Source organism: Leguminivora glycinivorella, chromosome 2, assembly GCF_023078275.1.
Source record: "Leguminivora glycinivorella isolate SPB_JAAS2020 chromosome 2, LegGlyc_1.1, whole genome shotgun sequence".
Taxonomy (NCBI): Eukaryota; Metazoa; Arthropoda; class Insecta; order Lepidoptera; family Tortricidae; genus Leguminivora; species Leguminivora glycinivorella.
Window position 1 is genome coordinate 15,245,213 of NC_062972.1, and position 20,353 is coordinate 15,265,565.

At 38.7% G+C, this 20,353-nt stretch overlaps 2 protein-coding genes across 2 annotated transcripts in view; one reads left to right on the top strand and one right to left on the bottom strand.

The window, feature by feature from the left end:
* LOC125235638 (cadherin-99C) overlaps nucleotides 1–9,824 on the top strand; it is a 166,856-nt gene extending 157,032 nt beyond the window's left edge. The window contains 12 exon segments of the mRNA XM_048142241.1: nucleotides 985–1,115; nucleotides 1,525–1,642; nucleotides 2,248–2,343; nucleotides 2,733–2,886; nucleotides 4,313–4,608; nucleotides 4,984–5,211; nucleotides 5,660–5,925; nucleotides 6,432–6,650; nucleotides 7,637–7,763; nucleotides 8,240–8,342; nucleotides 8,674–9,001; nucleotides 9,554–9,824. Of these exon segments, the coding sequence (XP_047998198.1) occupies nucleotides 985–1,115; nucleotides 1,525–1,642; nucleotides 2,248–2,343; nucleotides 2,733–2,886; nucleotides 4,313–4,608; nucleotides 4,984–5,211; nucleotides 5,660–5,925; nucleotides 6,432–6,650; nucleotides 7,637–7,763; nucleotides 8,240–8,342; nucleotides 8,674–9,001; nucleotides 9,554–9,644 (2,157 nt within the window). The 3' untranslated portion in view covers nucleotides 9,645–9,824.
* A 2,536-nt stretch (nucleotides 9,825–12,360) lies between these two features.
* LOC125240029 (serine protease inhibitor swm-1-like) lies at nucleotides 12,361–16,347 on the bottom strand. Its single transcript, XM_048147855.1, has 4 exons — nucleotides 16,194–16,347; nucleotides 15,119–15,298; nucleotides 14,191–14,370; nucleotides 12,361–12,619 (listed from the first exon to the last, which is right to left on the bottom strand). The coding sequence occupies exons 1-4, from the start codon at nucleotides 16,288–16,290 to the stop codon at nucleotides 12,426–12,428; spliced, it is 651 nt and encodes a 216-aa protein (XP_048003812.1). The 5' UTR covers nucleotides 16,291–16,347; the 3' UTR covers nucleotides 12,361–12,425.
* Between the last annotated feature and the right edge of the window lie 4,006 nt (nucleotides 16,348–20,353).

Sequence of the window (20,353 nt, forward strand, 5' to 3'; positions counted from 1 at the left end):
AGATGAGAATGATTATCAGAACGGAACTCTAACCAGGGGCGGCTCACTCTTCATCAGCAGTTCCACTGCACCAAATGTCACTGTTCTGGACGTAAGTGTATGCTTTTTTTTATATTAAAGGAAAAAATGGAAAAATTTACGCTTCCGGCGGGACTTGAACCCGCACCATTTTTGCAATCCGTGCAATGCTCTAACCAATTGAGCTACGCTAAGTGTATGCTGTTCTTATAAAAATACCAAAGTCACTATAAGTGTGCCGTTCAGATTTGAGGAGTTCCATTCTGACCATCATCAGGAGTTCCACTGCACCAAATGTCACTGTTCCGTACGTAAATGCATGCTGTTCCTTTAAAAACACAAAAATCACCATATGTATGCCTTTTAGATTTGAGGAGTTCCCTCGATTTCTCCAGGATCCCACCACCAGAACTGGGTTCTGAGAAAAATGGGACCAATCTGTATGCATATACATTCAATCAAAAAAAAAATTTCAAAATCGGTCCAGTAACGACGGAGATATCGAGGAACAAACATTAAAAAAAAAAACAGACGAATTGAGAACCCCTTCCCTTGAGATTTGAAGGCGGTTAAAAAAGGAGGCTCCATAAATAACTGACTGACAGTGTCAGACTGACACACTCTTATGGCTCTAGAAATAAGATTGTGTCAGATCTTTTACGGGTATCTTTTTGTGCGATGTCATTACCGGTGACTGTTCAAGAACACTTACAGTAAAGCACCGCGAAGTAATAGTATGCGACGCGCGTATTCTATATCCATACTAATATTATAAATGGGAAAGTGTGTGTCTGTAACGGAGCGACGAATTGACGTGATTTTTTTAAGTGGAGACAGTTGAAGGGATGGAGAGTGACATAGTCTGCTTTTTGTCTGTTTCTAACGCGTGCGAAGCCGCGGGCAAAAACAGTACACTATAAATAAATCCTCGTAAAATTGGAACATTCATCACAATATTTCTTTCAGGACAAGAACGACAACTCTCCGATATTCACATCTGTGGTCCGCCCGGTGACTATAGAGGACTCGTCCGCCATCGGCACGCTGGTGGAAACGGTGACTGCTGTAGATGAAGACGCGACTGCTCCTAATAATAGGCAAGTTGTACAGCCAATCAAGAAAATTAGACTTACAATGGGTAACCTTTCTAAGCTAGCGTTGTATTAGGATACAGTAGCATGCATTGAGAAGGCACACTGACATTTTATCCCGCCAGGCGGCGCCTGTGAAAGTGAGAGAGAAAAAACATATCTTCTCGCTCTCACGTATGGACTAATAAGGTGGCGCCATCTATCATAACCTTTTGAGCGTGCCTCCTCGATGAGAAGGCACACTGACATTTTATCCCGCCAGGCGGCGCCTGTGCAAGTGTCTAGGCATGTCACTGTCATTTATATGTGTGAGATAGAAAAAACATATCATCTTCTCGCTCACGTATGGATTAATAGAGTGGCGCCACCTTTGAGTGAGCCTCCTCATTAAATAAACGGAAATATTTTTTGACAGGGTGCGATACAAGCTGGTGGGTAGAGGCAAGGCATCGAAGTACTTCCATGTGGAGCCTGACATGGGCGCCGTGAGGGTACGCGACGATCTCAGGAAGGAAACCGATAGTGAATACACAGTGAGTATTCCCTACAAGCGTTTATTTTACTTGTTGCCTTATTTTCTTTGTATGAACAAAGAGGATCGAGTATTATTGAGAGTTACTGTCAAAGTAAAACGTGTAATCGCAGTACTGCCATCTCTCGACACAAGCTTAAAACTTTTGAACCTCAGTTTTAACAATTTGGCCCATATTGTTAGCTTGATATGTGTTAAAATGTCAAATATTAATATTAGCGCCATCTAGCCGAGCGTCCCCCAAAGGTGTATCGCCACCTAGACCACCGTACTTTTTCTGTATGGTTTTGAGCTTACGTTTTTTTCTTAGACTTTATCTGTCTATACGGAGTTACATGTCTTTGGTATGGATTAAGCTAAACGAGGACTACGCCTAGATCGTTTGAAACGTTTTTATTGCGTTCGTTTTTTTTCCGAACCTCCAGTATAGCACATTTGAAACACAGTTCACAGAAAATAATTTTTATGACGGTAAATATTATCCAGCAATTGAGGATTTAATTAAAAATGCGTATCCATGTCATTTTGCCGCTATGACGATAGAATTAGACGACTATTGAAAAAGTTAAGTACAGTCGGTAATAAAAAAATGTACCATTTTTTTAGGTGGATGTCCAAGCGTACGATCAAGGGGAACCGATGCTGTCATCCGTGTCAAGCCTTACAGTTTACGTGAGCCATTCGGCTACGGTACCTCCAGATGTAAGTGAAAACAAATATATACTCGGTTGATAAAATATGCCTTGCAATTTTATGTAACTTTTCCATAGACATAGAAAAAGTATGGACGGAAATTTAAGCAGGATCTAAATAACCTTACGTGATCCTGTACACTCTCATGAAACATACCATATACTGACAGAGACAGATGTTCTATTCGATCTTCAATCGTTACCGTGGTGCTGTTTTTTCTGTCCAACTGTATGAAATTGATATTAATTTTTGTTCCAAAATCTGGTTTGCAATTGGCTATCAGTCGTATGTTGTCGTAATGGAAAGTGGTGCCATGATGACGCAACTTACCGGTCATCAGGGGTTTCTACAATCTATGAACTTTTTTATGAAACTAAATATAAATCGTTTTGTCACAGGTCGGCCTTGGATTCGCTGATACGGTGTACACAGAGCATGTTGCAGAGAACTCTCCCAACGGCACATTAGTTAGGATCTTGCCTCTGCTGAACAAGAGAGAGCATTCTCCTGACACCCCGCTCAAGTGTAAACTGACTGACACATCTCAAAAAGGTATAACATCTATTGAAGTTACTTTGAATAGTTTAATACTAGTTTTCATTCACATTATATTAGATAAGGACCCCCTTATTCAGAAACGTTGAATAAAGTTAATAAACCGCTAATAATCATTTGTCCCTTTCCGACGTATAGGTAATATAGTAAAAGATAAACTTCTCAAAACTTGTTAACTAGCAAACATTTATGAATAAGAGGTTAATCTATAAGGGGATAATCTACACCGTGTCCAATAAGTTTGAATACAGCACAAATAGCCAATAAAACAAAATGAACAAATAGTTACTACATTATTATTATATTTTATGAATGGCACTCTTATTTACTACATTCACAACAAATGTTTTGGAATAACTCCAGCATTAACTTGTTTACCAGCCTCAAACGCTTCTCAAATGGATCACACGCGGCACGCATCGTTTTCTTCACATTTCATCCCAAATACTCTCGATAACCTTTTTGAAATGATCTAGGTTTATGATTTTATAAAAATTTAGTCTTCAAAGCATGTATGACCATACAAAATAGTCTAAATACGCCTAAACCTGAAGGCCTGGGTGGCCACTCATGTTTCGCATAAAAAAACTGCCAAATTAGTCTGAAATTAGGCTAGAATACCATTTGCCGAATGTGCTGGAGGTGCGTCTTGTTGGGACACATGATACTCATTCCCAAGCATCCTTTTTAACTTTAAGGCATTTTTTTCCCCAAAACCCTGGTTTTAAAGAAAAAAACGTTGATTTTAACGCTTTTATCTGTAAGTACTGAAGGTAGTTTACCTCGCTTACATACTGCATCCCACACCTGGGCCGATGGTGAGCTCTGGAACCTAGGCACATTTTTCTAGTTGCCTGGAACGTTATCTATCCTCGGTACCCATAATAGTTTATTTTGGACACGTGGCGTCTGTTTTATCACATACAGATTCTCCTTATAAAAAATAACTCGTCACCTGCGTGCCGAGCAAGTATTTTGTTGGCACTTTACCTCTTTGTTTTTCTTAGACACTTCGGAAATTTCATGTACTTTGTGCTTGTATTTTATTAAGAGGAATATACTCTTTAGTTTAAATAAGAATTTGATGGCATGTGATCCCTATATCTTTAGAACTGAGGTAAAATGTGAGTATTCGGACTTATTGGACACGGTGTATATTTTTGGTATAAATCGAATCCAGTGATCAGTTTTAAACAATCACTTACAAGCAGAAATTAAACTCCTTTACTCACCATTCGTTTCGTACAATACAAAATGATCTTCAATGCACATATAATTCACTAAATAAATCAGGATCAAAACTAAAGTAACCGACAATGTCGCTTATCGCGAAATTCGCTAACAATCGGTTATTTGCAGATCACAATTTTAGCAGAATAGATTGCATTAAAATATGGATCCTAATTTTGTTTCCTTTCTTCAGGCGTATTTTACGTAAAACTAACCGAAGACCGCGACTGCGCTATCTACTTGAACACCAGCTCGCTCGACTACGAAACCCTCAACGAATACTCGCTAGAAATCCAGTTGGAATCCATACAGGGCCTCATCAACCCCGAGAGCAGTAAAGCCAACGTTAAAGTACACGTTACGGATGTGAACGACAATTCGCCGACGTTCGTGGGCACCGACCAGTCCACTATAGCCGCTGCTAAGGGGAAATATTACGCTATAGTCACTAAGGATATGCCTTTAGATACCGCCGTCGTGCAAGTTAAGGTTAGTTACAATCTTTTGTTGTGTTTTTTAGGTTTTTTCGGCGACTGTGATATCGACTCTTACGAAATAAATGCAGAATGTTCACTGGCAACTCAGCTACAGTCGATCTGATCAACCGTAATGTGAATTTTCTTATTTCGTTTTCCTATACACTGCCTGTGGTTATGTCAATTCAATACCAAAAAGTAACAAATCTTTGATCTATTCCTGTCGGTACAGTCGGTAAAGCTAGCTTAGACTCAAACGTAGTGTCTGGTCTGCAATAAATATTGTGTGTCTGTTGAGAATCGAAATCAAAGTCAGACTCTGTTGGGTTTGTTACATTTGCATCATTCAAAAATAGTCCAACGAAATTAAATTTACTTTTTTTTCTAGGCCAAAGACTCTGACAGCGGATCATTCGGGAAGCTAGAATACCAAAAAAATTCATGGACAAAGGCGGCCGAGGAGTACTTCAGTCTAGACTCAGATACAGGCGTTATCAGCAACATCAAAACCTTCGAGAATGTACCACAGGACTTGCTGCCGTTCAAGTTTAGTGTGACCGCGAGAGACAACCCTAAGTCTTCACAGGACTATAACATTGCCAGGGCTTCTGTTGTGGTAAGTTACCAATAAGAAATGTGATAAGAGAGAGATAAAAATGTGTTTTCCATGAAAAAATGGGAGTTAATAGATAGGGATTAGGGGTGATAGGGGATTTGACGACCGGTCTGGCTCAGTCGGTAGTGACCCTGCCTGCTGAGCCGCGGTCCTGGGTTCGAATCCCGGTAAGGGCATTTATTTGTGTGATGAGCACATATATTTATAGCCGTTTCCACACAGAGCGAGGCACGTCGTTAGGCACAGTATTCGCGCGACAATCGTGCTATGTAAACGTGCCTCTGCCGAGTTTAGTCACAAATCGGCGCAACATGTGCCTGCCTCTCACATGCACTATTTAAAAAGTTTAGTCATTTCATTCTGAACCTACCTAAATCTTTATGACAGGGACAGAGACTTATGCTTCTTTTACTGAAGAGCACACCTTTTAACACATTATCATTTTCAGGTCAACCTCCTCCAAAAAGAAAACCAGATAGTAGTAGAAGTATCGTCGCTAGACTCCGAAGCATTACGCCGACGTTCTCGCAGCGTACTCGACGCCGTCGAGAAGCGAAGCGGGCTAGTCGCCGGCCTCGAGAAACTGACCCCCAGGCACTATATCGGCGAGAATGGAACACTGGAGAGTGACAACCGGGGCACTGATATATGGATGTACCTGCTGGATCCTAATACGGGGAAAATATTGGCGAGAGAATCTAAGGCTGTGACGAAGTAAGTGAATGAGTTTAAATTTTAGTGTTACGAATCGATATTATTGTAGGCATTGTTGAAATATCTCTCCTTTTTGAATTATTTTCTCTTCTAAACTTATTAAGCCGACTTACATAACATAGACACAGTCTATGTTATGTAAGTCGGCTTTAGAATTTTACCACTGAACATTCTATCGAGTCGAGGACGATGAACGGATAGATATAGATTTATTTGACGAATCTATCGCATAGACATCAGCGTACACGCTACAGCACGCGCTAGGATCTCCCGAGCGTAGTTGACTAATCGCAAAGTTCTAGAACGGGCGCAGAAACGCTTTATATACCGGAGATCATAACCACTCAACAGCTTTTTATTTCTAGTCCGGCTCCCGGTCACCTGCCACTTAACGTGCGGCCGGCTTCCGGCTTTTGCCACCTGAAGGGTTACCTAGATACCGACACTACTGTAGGTTAGCTTCAAATGGAAAGGAAGATGTTCTTAACCGGTAAACATTTCCCCAGAGCTATCGACGGCGGTCTAAACGAAGCGGTGTCCCTCCGGCTGTCGGCGCCAGTGGAGCGCGTGCGGGCGCCGCTGGCCGCGCCGCCGCCGCCGCGCGGGCCGCAGCTGGCCGCCGCGCCGCTGTCCACGGCGCTGCCCGCCGCGCTGCTCGCGCTCGCCGCCATCGTGCTCGTCGCCGCCACCGCCGCCACCGTCTACATCTGCGCCTCGTGGAACAGGTGAGCGCCGCTCGTACTTCGACGCTTAGAGCGTGCGCAGACAGAGAGCGGTCTGCGTTCTGTCAGAGTTCCGCGTTCTGGTGACCGTTGACCGGTCAAGAGTTCCAACGCACACAGGCGGCGTTCAAATTCTCGCGTTCTAGTTTCGTTTGTGTCTTTGTACATGCAACATGTCACTGAAAAGTTCATTTTCCTATGAAGAGTTATTGCTCTAAAATTCCACCTATTAAAATCTCCTTACAGGTGAACAGCGATTCGATGTTTTTATTCACATGTCGATGAATAGTTTCATAAAAATAAAGGCTGGCTGTATTTTTAGGACATTGTAATTATTTATTAAGGATAAAATAAACATAACAGCATTTCGTCGTGTACTATCCGTAGATCCGACCTCAGAAATCCTTCCTTTTCCTAACAAATTCATTATTTTTTCTGTGTTTGCTACCTCAAACATCCCCGCGTTCCGGCGTTCTCTGTCTCGGCGGGAAAAGAACGCTAGAACGCGGCGTTCCGCTTTGACCGCCGCGGGCAGACTGCCCGCTGTGTGCGTTGCTGCTACAGACTCGGTACATTCTAAAGAACGCAGAACTCTGAACGCGGAAGGCAGAACTCCAGACCGCTCTCTGTCTGCGCACGCTTTTACGGCCCAGCCACGACATTGGTCTAAGCGCGACAGCGGTGAGCGGAGGCCATACATTGGAACGAGACACAGCGATGGGACTTTTCATTCGCACGTATGGCTGCCGCTCACCGCTGTCGCGCTTAGACCAATGTCGTGGCTGGGCCCTTATGTAAACATTGATTAATGGCTCCTATGGGCGAGACCTAGCGTAAGCTGAAGGTCAGTCGAAGAGATACGCGAAGCCCGCAAGACCCGCAAAGTTAGCCCACACAGTCAGGCCAAGTTACCCAAGTTACCAGTGGTAGGTTTAGTACGTTTGATTAGGTTTACCGAGACGTTGATTTCATTGTATACCTGCTTTCAGATATAAGAAGCACAAGGAACAAACGATGCAGCAATACGGCACGCTTAGCATGTCTATGCCGCCGCCGCGCCCGGCCTCGGGCTACGCGTCCAGCGAGGATGACCCTGCGCCCCGCTATGAGACACAGGTATCGTGCTTGTGTTGTCAGCATCACTGTCATTGCTTCTGCAACTAGCTTGTTTACGTGTTTTTTATGACTTTGCGACGTCAATTCTGGCGCTGCTTATGATTTACATCTGATTTTGATCCCAACCCGACGTCGTAAAATTAATAAATTATATTCATATTACATTCTTCTTGTGAATAAAGTTAACTTAATAAGGTTATTATCAAAACGTAAAGTCAGTCTAGCCATGTTTTTATTCTTGTCATGTTTTTTTAGTTTTTTAAATTTATGCTTTTTTTCCTTATTTTCTTCTTTTGTATGTTACCTTCCGTGATTTTTCTCACTTAATGGTCTCACCGGAAGACCAGCGCTGGAAGTCGCCAGCAATATGCTGAGGTGAGGCCATTTCGTGGCACTTTATTACTTTTCTATGTCAGTGTAAAATTGTTTATTATCTGTGTGCTTTCGAATAAAAAATATTCTATTCTATTTTCTAGGTTTTGAACATGGCGGTGGATGACGCGGACTTACAGCTCGACTTCAGTCCAAATAACCATGCATTTAACATACACAACGTGCAATACCTTTCCAAAGACAACGGTAAGATATTTATATACCTTACCACTAATAAATGAATTAGAAATTTCATATTATCTATGGTATTTAATGTCAAGGGAAAACACATTTCGCTAATAATAATCGAGAATATAATACAAAATGTTTTCACATTTGTATTTCTAATGACATTGTTAACTTAGGGTCCCCCCACATCTAGCGTCTCGCGAGCGTCGCGTCGCGCCAACTGTATGGGCAAAGCCTGACGCTGCGTCGACGTCGCGTCGACGCGACGTCTTTTTCCATACAGTTGGCCCGACGCGACGCTCGCGAGACGCTAGATGTGGGGGGACCCTTATTCTGTTCGCATACGCAGGGGAACGCAGCCCAACGCTATCAGAGACCGCGACCACAGCGCGAGCGTCAAGCGTGAACGAGAACGGCACGCTCAACAACCATCACCAGTTCGACACGCTAGTCAACAACACGTTCGCGCGCCCTCAACACAACACGCAGACACTCAACAGGCGCGCGCCCAACAACCACGCACTCAACAATGCGCTGGGCACGTTGCCCAGAGTCAACAACAACAATGTGGGAGGCGGACTCCTCGCCACCACGCTGGGTAGAAAGATCAACGGCAATAATCATAAGAAGAAGAGCTCGCCTATCATGGCTTATGATGATATACCCGGATTGCAGAGGTGAGTTTCTTTAGGTCCTTGATTAATTAAATGTGAATGTGTTTTCATACATCGTAGACATTAAAAAGTGGCAACATCGTAGTGTCATTTCGTTTTCTCAAATTCTTACACGCATTGATTTGAAAGGGATGACCACTACAATGTTGCCACTTTTTAATTTCTACTCTTTTTTGCCAGACTAAAAGGTATTGTCGGCTGACGACAGGGTCGATTTCAAATTGAAGCCTCATGGAGAATCTAATCCAATATTTTGCTTAATGTACTTACGTGAATCATAAATACTAACTGAATTAAGTACCCTTAACCCTTCTGTAATAGAAAGCCCCATATTGATAACTTTCTTGATGCTAGTATATTTAATAATTTTGAACTGGACTATGAATTACAAAAGTTCAGCTTTAGTTTGTTATTTTGGGCCGGTTTCTGTTTTTACGAAGTATTTTACTGCCTTTAGGTACCAACTTGACCTGAAAATTTCATTTCAGTAATGCCTATTACTAAGTTGACTACTCACAAAGTATCGTGTGTGAAAGAACACATTTTTGTTCGCAGAGCATCGGATAATGACAACGTGACGTTCGGAAAGAGGAACATCACTGGCTACGCTTACGATTCGCCAGTGGAAACTACAACGGAGCTATAGAAAGTATAGAATATTAAATCTGTGCTTTGAAACAAGTTCATGGTATTTCAAGTGACTTTTATAGTGAATCTCAAACTTGTGGAGAGACTGAGTGTTACGTCCGAATATGAAGAACAAGAAATTATACGTAGATTTATATTTTGTGTTCAACGAATATTAATTATTAGGCGAGGTGAGATACAGAATACGACTGAATATGCTTCAAGCTAGAAATTAATGTGAATAACGAATTTTTAGATATGTTTATACGTCATAAGTGTACTTACTTAGCAAAGGCTAGTCTTTTGTATTGGAGAATAATTTGTGCATAATAGGTATTTTATAATTGTAAATAGAGGCATTATTTTCATAATGTGTGTAATATTAGTGAGGGTACCTGATGGAGACAAGAGTAAGCGTTTAAACACCTTTGTCTAACAAGACTTGCCTCAAAATGTTGGCTTGTGCCATCTGGTGATATGATAACAGTCCGTCCATCTCTTATCATAATTATTTGAATACTTAATAACAAATTTCATGTTTTCTAAGGGAAAAATAATAATGTAATTTTTTGTGAAACTTACTGCCGAAAATAGTCCGTCCTTCTCTTATCATAATTATTTTAATAATAACGAATTTCATGTTTTCCAAGCGAAAAATAATATATTGTTATTTTTTGTGAAATTTACTGCCGAACTAAATGTTTATATTTTTTTAATGAATTTTGTGCCAGTTACTTATAAACATTGTAGATTTAATTTAATCTGAAAAAATACTTTTAGTGTTATTAATGGAATAAAGCTCAGTTTTTTACAGACGTTCTGTAACGTGGGATATTATATTGAACCTGAATTATCTGAACATTCGATTGCATTTTCATTAGCCTATAAGTATTTTTATGGCATTGTAAGAAGTAAACGTGCAGTGAGATTCTGTTTCAAAGTTTATACAGGTGTATAGAGGTTTGCCTTCGTATTGTTACGGAAATGTACGAACGTGTCATGTTATTTCAATTTGACGTCACGCTCCATATAGGGTGATCACAAATTGTTTTATTGTAAATTATTAAGTCATCAATATGCTGTGCCCTTGCAGGGTCCATGTGAGACATCATACTACATTCAATACCTGTACTGTAACCATGGTTTGCAATAAAGAATTATGAATTATGAATCATTTTAAGTTATGAATTTCTTTGCATGGTAATGAATGCAAGAAGGATGGTGTGCTTTACGTTAGAGAGAAATTCTCTTTTCTACGTATTTATTGTAATGTGTTGTTAATAAATACTATTTAATTAAATTTATGTATAAAAACAAATCAAATAATTTTATTCACGTTTCACATTTCAAGTAGGTATTATTTATGCCACATGTAAATGGACTACTGTATTTGAAGTAATTTGTACACGATTAAAATGATTGACGACTAATGATTAATAATTTACAATAAAACTATTTGGGATCATCCTATACGGAGCGTGACGTCAGATTAATGTCATCGGCATGAAATGTACCTTGAAATGTACGCTCCCTGTCAATCAGTCTCAGGACAAGATGTACTGACATTGACTGAACTAGCATGACAAATACGAACGTTTCCGGAAAAATACGAAAGAAACCCTTTTCGCACCACATCTGTATATGTTTACGCTACAAGGTTTAGTTTATCAACTCTGAAACTATAGTTTACTTTTAATGAAAAGGGCTCTAAAACGTGTTTTGTGCCAAATAGTTCACAACATTTGCTACAATTTTAACACCTATTTATTGTATTGGCTAGGATCGTAAAATGTTACCTATGAACTCCTTTGTATAAATTTGTAAATGTATTAAGGTTTAAGTTATCATGGAAATTAAAAGATTGTATGATATTATTATTGTGGAATAGATTGTTAATATAATTCTTTAAATAAATTAATTTTTATTTTTATTGTTTCGTGTTATTCATTTACTTACCCACTTTAAGAGCTTTTATCACAAGTAGTTTACTAAAGCTACTACTAATGCTAACTTTACTATAACCAAAATTTAGAAAACAGAAATTCGAAAACAGAAGAAAATAGGTACTACTCGTACTTATCTGTTCTCTACACCTTATAAAACAGAGTGCCCCGCTGCGTCTGTGTGTGTGTGTGTGTGTGTGTGCGTTTGCGAGAAACTCATAAAAAAGTGTTCACAATGAAGTGATTCTTGAGGAAGATTTAGGTATATAATTTGTTGAGATTTTGTTTGAAATGGTTGAAATATGACGATATTTTGTAATCGAGTCATATAACCGGTGGACACTCTATTTAATAGTGCAAACATTGTAAAACATGGAATAAAATGGACCAGTTATATTTGCCTCCCAGTCGAGATTTGCCCCGCTGTACCTTAACCATTTTTATGATAATCCCCGTGCGTAGCCGGGGCGGGCGGGCCGTTGTATCATATAATAACCTAAGCAAAAAATTAAAATTTTGAAAAAAACCCCGACTGCGACATAGACCGATTTCAATGAAACATGGCTAAGAACACTCCCGACTAACTCAGCTTTCAGACAAAAAAAACTAAATCTAAATCGTCAAACTTATAACACCCCGTCGTTTTTGCGTCGGTGGTTAAAAACGAGAAGTAAGAAACTCCCGACTAACTCAGCTTTCAGACAAAAAAAACTAAATCTAAATCGTCAAACTTATAACACCCCGTCGTTTTTGCGTCGGTGGTTAAAAACGAGAAGTAATAAAACAAAGGAATGCTTAACTCTGATTTAATTTTTTTTTGTTTGTAAAATACATCAAACTCAAATATCCAGACTTGCCTAGGAACTACACTCCTTGGAAGGAACGCAAACACCGTTCTTCCTGTAGTAGCCAGATCTGCAGCGGCACTGAGGATGGCAGCAGTCTATTGGCTCACACGGTATTTTAGACCAGAGCTCCTTGCATTCGTCGGTGCGTGGGCATGTCGGCGGGCACCTATTGAACACTTCGTTTGGGCCGCATTTGGGTCGAGCTAAAGAAATTAAAGGGTGACGTTTTAAAGGACTGATTTAGACCGTAGATCTAACATGAGAGTATTTTTTACAATGCGGTACAATCAAATGTATCTGGCTGAATTCGATTTAACCTCACGTACCTATACGTAGGTAACCGCAATTTACATATCATTGATTGTATGCGTGATTGTGTGCTGTCTAAATGAACCTTAAGTGAGCAGTTCTTTTTTTTGCCATTTTTTTATTTTGTTTTTTTTTGGGAATTTTAGGTCAATTGTGCTCAGAATCACGAGGATACTCAATCTCACTGGGAGACAAAAAGTGTCCCACAATTTCCATACATTTTTGTTACTTTCCTCTTGTTACCCCATGTAAGGAAAATAGTAACAAAATAAAAAAAAATCGTATGGGACAATTTTTTAACTACTAGGATGGAAAAAGCTAGTGATTCTGAGTAAATAGCATATTTTTTTCAAAAATTTCACATTTCATAAAAGTGGCGAAAAAAATGCTCATGTATGTTGGTAAAAGCAAAATATTGTTCTTCTTACCCGAGTATTTTGGTTGTTTGTTCAATTGTTCATACTTAAAGTGATTTGATTTTCGCAGTTGATGCTAGCGGTAACAGATAAGGTCCTTCAACTCAATAAAGACGCCCTTAAGTAGGTAAGGTACATTAGGGTAACTCCAAAAGTCGTCTAATTACGAAAGTCGTATAAAAACCACCATTATTTTCATCATATCAGCACTATCAAAAGCCTATCAGCACGGTAATTTGTTAACCTGCGACCGATCGATCCCGAAGGTCCAGTCTGAAAACCAGCGCTAGGCCCTCAGCTTGGCACATGCTGAGATTGGAACCTATTGCCAATATACTGTATTATCACTTGTCTAGTTAAGTAACATTTAGTATGTAAGATAATATGTACTGTACTTAGCATGTAAGGTTACTTGTAAGTTTTTTGAGGCAATAAATAAATTCTTATTCTTATTCTTATTCTTATTCTTATATCAAGATTCCCCTTTCGAAATTACCCGAGCATTTCTGTGATTCGGAATTACCCTAATGCAACTTATCTTGTTGGGATCCAGGGATCCTTTAGGAAGGCAAAAAATCGGCCTGAGTGGAGAGCACTGCAACGTTCAGCGACTTATGATGGTCACGACCCTCAGTTATGAGGTTTGGACGAAGAAGAATAATAGGGGAGACAACTAAAAAAAATGATTTAGTCCGTCAGGTAGATTTTCAATAAACTTTGGCCACATATTTTTTCTTTTTTCTCGTAAACGAAAAATGACGACTGTACAGTGCGTTGAAGTTTCGCCTGACTTCACGCCTAAGTAGGTACAATTTTTACTCAAATGTGACGTCACAAGCCCCCACTCCGGAACTTTGATGCTTTGTATCTTTGTATTTTTTCATTAGTGAGATAAAGCGAAAAATATGTGTTCAATATTTTTGGACGATCTAACGGGCTAAACAGAATGCCATTATTTTTGTCGTCATCCCTATGCCCTATGGTGACAGCTTGCCGACAAAATATGAAAGCATCAACGTTGAATGTCTGAAGACCCGCAGAATACTTACGGCAATTTTCTGGTTTGACGCAAGTGTTTTTAGGTCCTCTGATGGTCCCCTTTGCGCAGTAACAGCCGGGAACGCACTGTAGAGTGCACACCAGACACGTGTTGTCTTTATTCTCGCAGGACGTGGGACAAGAAGAACCACACTGGTTGTACACCTCTCCATTATTACAAACTGGAGGGGCTGAAAAACAAAAATAGTTGGAAATAAGTTGGTAGGTACTTATCTACTGCGAAATCGACTGATTATAATAGGTAATTAAGTATATCCTCTTTACGTTATTCTGGCGTTTGCCTCGGCTCCGGTTGGGGCCTCGGCTCCTGGGGTCCGCTTTGACAACTACTTCAACCCATGATTTAGCGTAGACATTACTTTTTACGAAAGCAACTCCATCTGACCAATAGTTACCAAAAGGTAACTCTAGACCTTATTCTGGTTTTCTCACGATGTTTTCCTTCACCGGAAAGTGACTGGAAAATGTCTAATGAAATTTTGCACATAAGTTTGACCCCGTGACCTCTGAATTGAAGGTCACACCTAGGACTCCAGGCAATAATGATTACATTAAGTAGGTACCTAAGAAGCTGGTAAATAATACTTTCAATTTGAGGACATTAACAATGTTCATAACTAGGTATTCCAAATTTCAAATCGATAGCTTAGGTAAGCACATTAGTTCTCGAGATATTTAGTAATGTGACATACGGACAGACAGACGGACAGAGTCGCACCGTAAGGGTTCCTTTTGTACATTTTTGGTACGGAACCCTAAAAAATAAAAATACTGTCCCTTGACGTGGCTAAAATAACTTGAACAAAAATGTCTGCCGAATTTTGCAGGGAAGCAAAGAAATTAAACATGCAAATATATGAGCCGATATCGCGAATTTAAATTACCTGATAGGTAGCATAAATAATAAGCTTAACTTACAGCATTGATACTCGGGTACACAAGTACCATTGTCGTGCCTCAGGTAGCCTTCTTGACAAACACATCCGGGTCCTCTACATACTTGGATACACGCTCTGTCGTTTTGGAATCTGTTCTTGCAAGTTTTTTGGCAGTCGTTGTAACAATTCGAGCAAACTTCGTTAATTCCACATCGTTTGCCTAAAAAGAAAACAAAAAATACTTAAATTATAGGCAAACACTGTTAATAAATGAAGTAAAATGTCTACTAAAATAGGAAATAGTTGTTTTATAAAGAGGCAATTCAGGCAATGTTGTTGTTTAACTTTTTGATAATACTCGAACAAGCAAAAAGTGACTTCAATGGCAGTGGTGGTTGCGAGTTTCAAGGCACGAAGATTATTATACACACATATTGTCACTGAGTGAAGCATACAATTTTTCATCACCCTCAAACATTAAATGTGCTATTGCAAGCAGGCGGAGCGTGAGTAATAGAAAAATCGTTTTCCCAAGGGAGTTATGGAATTTCTAGTACTGTACTTAACTTTTTTACATCTATTTACTTATTTTTTACATTGCGAGTGTGATGAAAAACATTGTGTGTAACTCGGGGAGTATGAATATTACAAACTCGAGTCTTTAAATCGCTCCGGCAAGCCATCGCGATTTAACTTACTCTCGTTAATAATATTCAACTTCCTCCCCTTGTTGCACAATGTACTATTTCACCACACCAGCACGAGGAAAAAAATTTAAAACATCAAACTAAATCAAATCCATCAATTTATTTCATTTAAAATTTAAGATCGTCACTTAGAGGTCGATACTAACAGCCATCTATAGGTATCAAGTTAGAATTGGTATGAAATACTGTAAACTCTAGTGAAGAAAAAGCAAATTCTTCGTACGATTGTAAATAATATAAATTTTAACAATGAAAAATAATAAAATTACTTAAAAGCATAGGTTAGATAGATGATTACTGTGTCCCTACATTCCTATGCTGTGTCTGAATGGCGAGTCGATATCTAATTTCTGTGTCCGGTATTTGCACTTATAATTGTGTAGCTTGTTGAATTTAAATGTAACTTACAGTATTGTGCTTCAGCAGCAGCGTCTTCCGAGTCTTCTGACTGTGCCCTGGCTCCTGCCAGAGCGACTACCAACAATACTACTATTCCCCAACGCATGGTTCTTCTTGTCGTCCGCTCTGATCCAGAAGTACTACTTCAGTGTAGAATGCTTGCAACGTCTCCTTTTATATAAAACATATCGTAAATATGCTTCCATTGTTTCAAGTAGATTTATCATTTAAATAAAAAAATAAAGCTATTAAAACTCCCGCAGTTGTTTATTTAAGAATTGGCACAATGTGTTTTTTTCCGCTACGCTTGAATAACAGCACTACGTTTGTTACTTTAACCGACTTTACAAAAGAAGTGGTTGTCTGAATCATTGTTTTATTTCTCACAATACGTAAACAACCAAGTTTTTTACAGGTTATTTTTTTTTTCATTGAACACATTGGTATACGACGACCGGTCTGGCCTAGCGTGTAGTGACCCTGCCTGCTAAGCCGCGGTCCTGGGTTCGAATCCCGGTAAGGGCATTTATTTGTGTGATGAGAACAGATATTTGTTCCTGAGTCATGGATGTTTTCTATGTATAATAAGTATTTGTATATTATACCTATATATATCGTTGTCTGAGTACCCGCAACACAAGCCTTCTTGAGCTTACCGTGGGACTCGGTCAATCTGTGTAAGAACGTCCTATAATATTTGTTTATTTATTTATTTATTTATATACAATTGATGATTAAACAGACTTGCAGTGAAGTGGTGAATTATTATTATGTATGGGGATGGGCATGCTTACTGTAAAATAGTAATAATAAGATAAACAATATCTGGGCGACCGAGCTTCGCTCGGTTGTATTTTAATATATCACGTCTTTAGATTAAAAAAAAAACTCTTATAAATACAAAAACAAAAAAAAAACAAAAAACAAAAACTTAATTTCTGGCCGGGATTCGAAACCCTGACACCTACGATCTATCTGCGTACATTAGACCGACCTCGTACGACTGAGCTAAGCGGAATCGATGCGCGCGCGGCGAAATTAAGGACCATATTTTACGTTTACAAACGCGAAAGAAAAACTCATGAAAACTCGAAAATTCGCGTTTTCCGGGATCTAAGGCTACGCTAGATCGATTTTTCACCCCCGAAAACCCTCACATAACAAATTTCAGCGAAATCGTTAGAGCGGTTTCCGAGATCGTCGGTATATATAAATAAATAAATAAATAAATAAATAAATAAATATACAAGAATTGCTCGTTTAATAGTATAAGATTTCACCCGTTGTAGTATTCATACCCGTCGGGTAAGCAGTCTCACAGTTCCTGTCAGCTTTTTGTCCCTTTTAGGGCCACTTGCACCAACGAAAATGGAGGGTTAAGCCACAATTTTATATGGAATTTGACAGATGACAGCCCACTAACCCTGACTATCCTGAGTTAAGTGGTTATGCAAGTGGGCCTTATATTCTTACTAAACAGTTTATTTACATTTATATGCCAAAAAAAAAACTACTTCCGGTCGATAGTGAACCGGCTGCCGCTCGCTATGATCATGCGTGATCATACAGTGGTAGGTATCTACTGTATCTAGTATAATCGTTAATGCTCCGGCGCAAAATATACGCAATTAGCTCTGTCGCGCCAATACGGGCTATACGGAAGAGTGATAGATATAGAAAACTACGAAACGATACGGAGCACTAACGATTGCACGCTTGGCTAGAAGACCTGGGTCTTGAATTCAATCCAATCTATCCAGCATTTTAGTGATTGCAAGAACCAAAGATTACTGAAATCGATGCGATGATATTGCTAACGACTCGACTCTGTACCAACTTTTATTTTGTAAAAAATTGGGTAATATGTATAAAACCGCTTTCAGCTTGTAACATAGGTATCTAATATATAATTTATTGCTGTAACTAATCGCAAAATCATGTATTTCAATAATAATTAATATTCCGGTGTATTGTTGACACTACACGCGGAACACTTAAACTATTACGTAATATTTGCCAACTTAAATTTGATAAGAAAAAAATATGTTTTTCTCGATTTGGTTGCCACCACAAAACTACCTATTTGCACGTGCACTGTATGATGTTATCGCATTCAGGAATCAATTCTTCTTTCAATTTTAATTATCCTCGTAAGGGCCAAGTTCCTACCTGAAGTACAGTACCCGGCGATAATTGCACATTGGTTTTTCGTCTTCGTAGAGCGTTGTCTCTCTGATTCTATTCTATTCTATTCTATTCTATTCTATTCTATTCTATTCTATTCTATTCTATTCTATTCTATTCTATTCTATTCTATTCTATTCTATTCTATTCTATTCTATTCTATTCTATTCTATTCTATTCTATTCTATTCTATTCTATTCTATTCTATTCTATTCTATTCTATTCTATTCTATTCTATTCTATTCTATTCTATTCTATTCTATTCTATTCTATTCTATTCTATTCTATTCTATTCTATTCTATTCTATTCTATTCTATTCTATTCTATTCTATTCTATTCTATTCTATTCTATTCTACTCTATTCTACTCTATTCTACTCTATTCTACTCTACTCTACTCTACTCTACTCTACTCTACTCTACTCTACTCTACTCTACTCTACTCTACTCTACTCTACTCTACTCTACTCTACTCTACTCTACTCTACTCTACTCTACTCTACTCTACTCTACTCTACTCTACTCTACTCTACTCTACTCTACTCTACTCTACTCTACTCTACTCTACTCTACTCTACTCTACTCTACTCTACTCTACTCTACTCTACTCTACTCTATTCTATTCTATTCTATTCTATTCTATTCTATTCTAATCTAATCTAATCTATTATATTCTATTCTATTCTATTATAATTCTATTCTATTCTAATTCTATTCTATTCTATTCTAATTCTATTCTATTCTATTCTATTCTATTTTTACGTGACGTTAATTGTCTCTTTCCAAAGACCGATGTGCATTATGCATTCTTTATCGCCGTTTACTGTACTTACCTATTCAGTTCAATTTATAATACCTAATTCAAATAATTAATTATTTCGCTCCTAAAGGAAAAAAAAACCGGCCAAGAGCGTGTCGGGCCACGCTCAGTGTAGGGTTCCGTAGTTTCCGTATTTTTCTCAAAAACTACTTAATCTATCAAGTTCAAAATAATTTTCCTAGAAAGTCTTTATAAAGTTCTACTTTTGTGATTTTTTTCATATTTTTTAAACATATGGTTCAAAAGTTAGAGGGGGGGGGGGGACGCACTTTTTTTTCCTTTAGGAGCGATTATTTCCGAAAATATTAATATTATTAAAAAACGATCTTAGTAAACCCTTATTCATTTTTAAATACCTATCCAACAATATATCACACGTTGGGGTTGGAATGAAAAAAAATATCAGCCCCCACTTTACATGTAAGGGGGGTACCCTAATAAAACATTTTTTTCTATTTTTTATTTTTGCACTTTGTTGGCGTGATTGATATACATATTGGTACCAAATTTCAGCTTTCTAGTGCTTACGGTTACTGAGATTATCCGCGGACGGACGGACGGACGGACGGACGGACAGACAGACAGACAGACATGGCGAAACTATAAGGGTTCCTAGTTGACTACGGAACCCTAAAAAAGTGTGTCCCCTCCCTCTAACTTTTGAACCATACGTTTAAAAAATATGAAAAAAAGTAGAACTTTTAAAGACTTTCTAGGAAAATTTTTTGAACTTGGTAGGTTCAGTAGTTTTTGAGAAAAATACGAAAAACTACGGAACACTACACTGAGCGTGGCCCGACACGCTCTTGGCCGGTTTTTATTTTATATAGTTGTCATCCCTATTCTATCTATGAAGTATCAAAAGAGCCTAATACAATGTCATACAGATCGAATTAAATTCAAATAATATTGGAATTGAGTTGATTTTCTTATGTTCCGTTGAATTTTGAACGAAATAAACTCTATTTTCACCGCACGATTGGTTCTTTTGATTTTTCAAAAACTAGCATAGTCGAATGGCAATCGTCAACGCCAGACATCGACAGAAATCCAGTGTAGCTCTGTCTCGCCAGTACGCAAGTGCGATAGAGATAGATAGCTACGATGATGATGATGATGTCCTCTCAGACGTGTCCGTAGATTCCGTAGATAGCTACGAAACAGA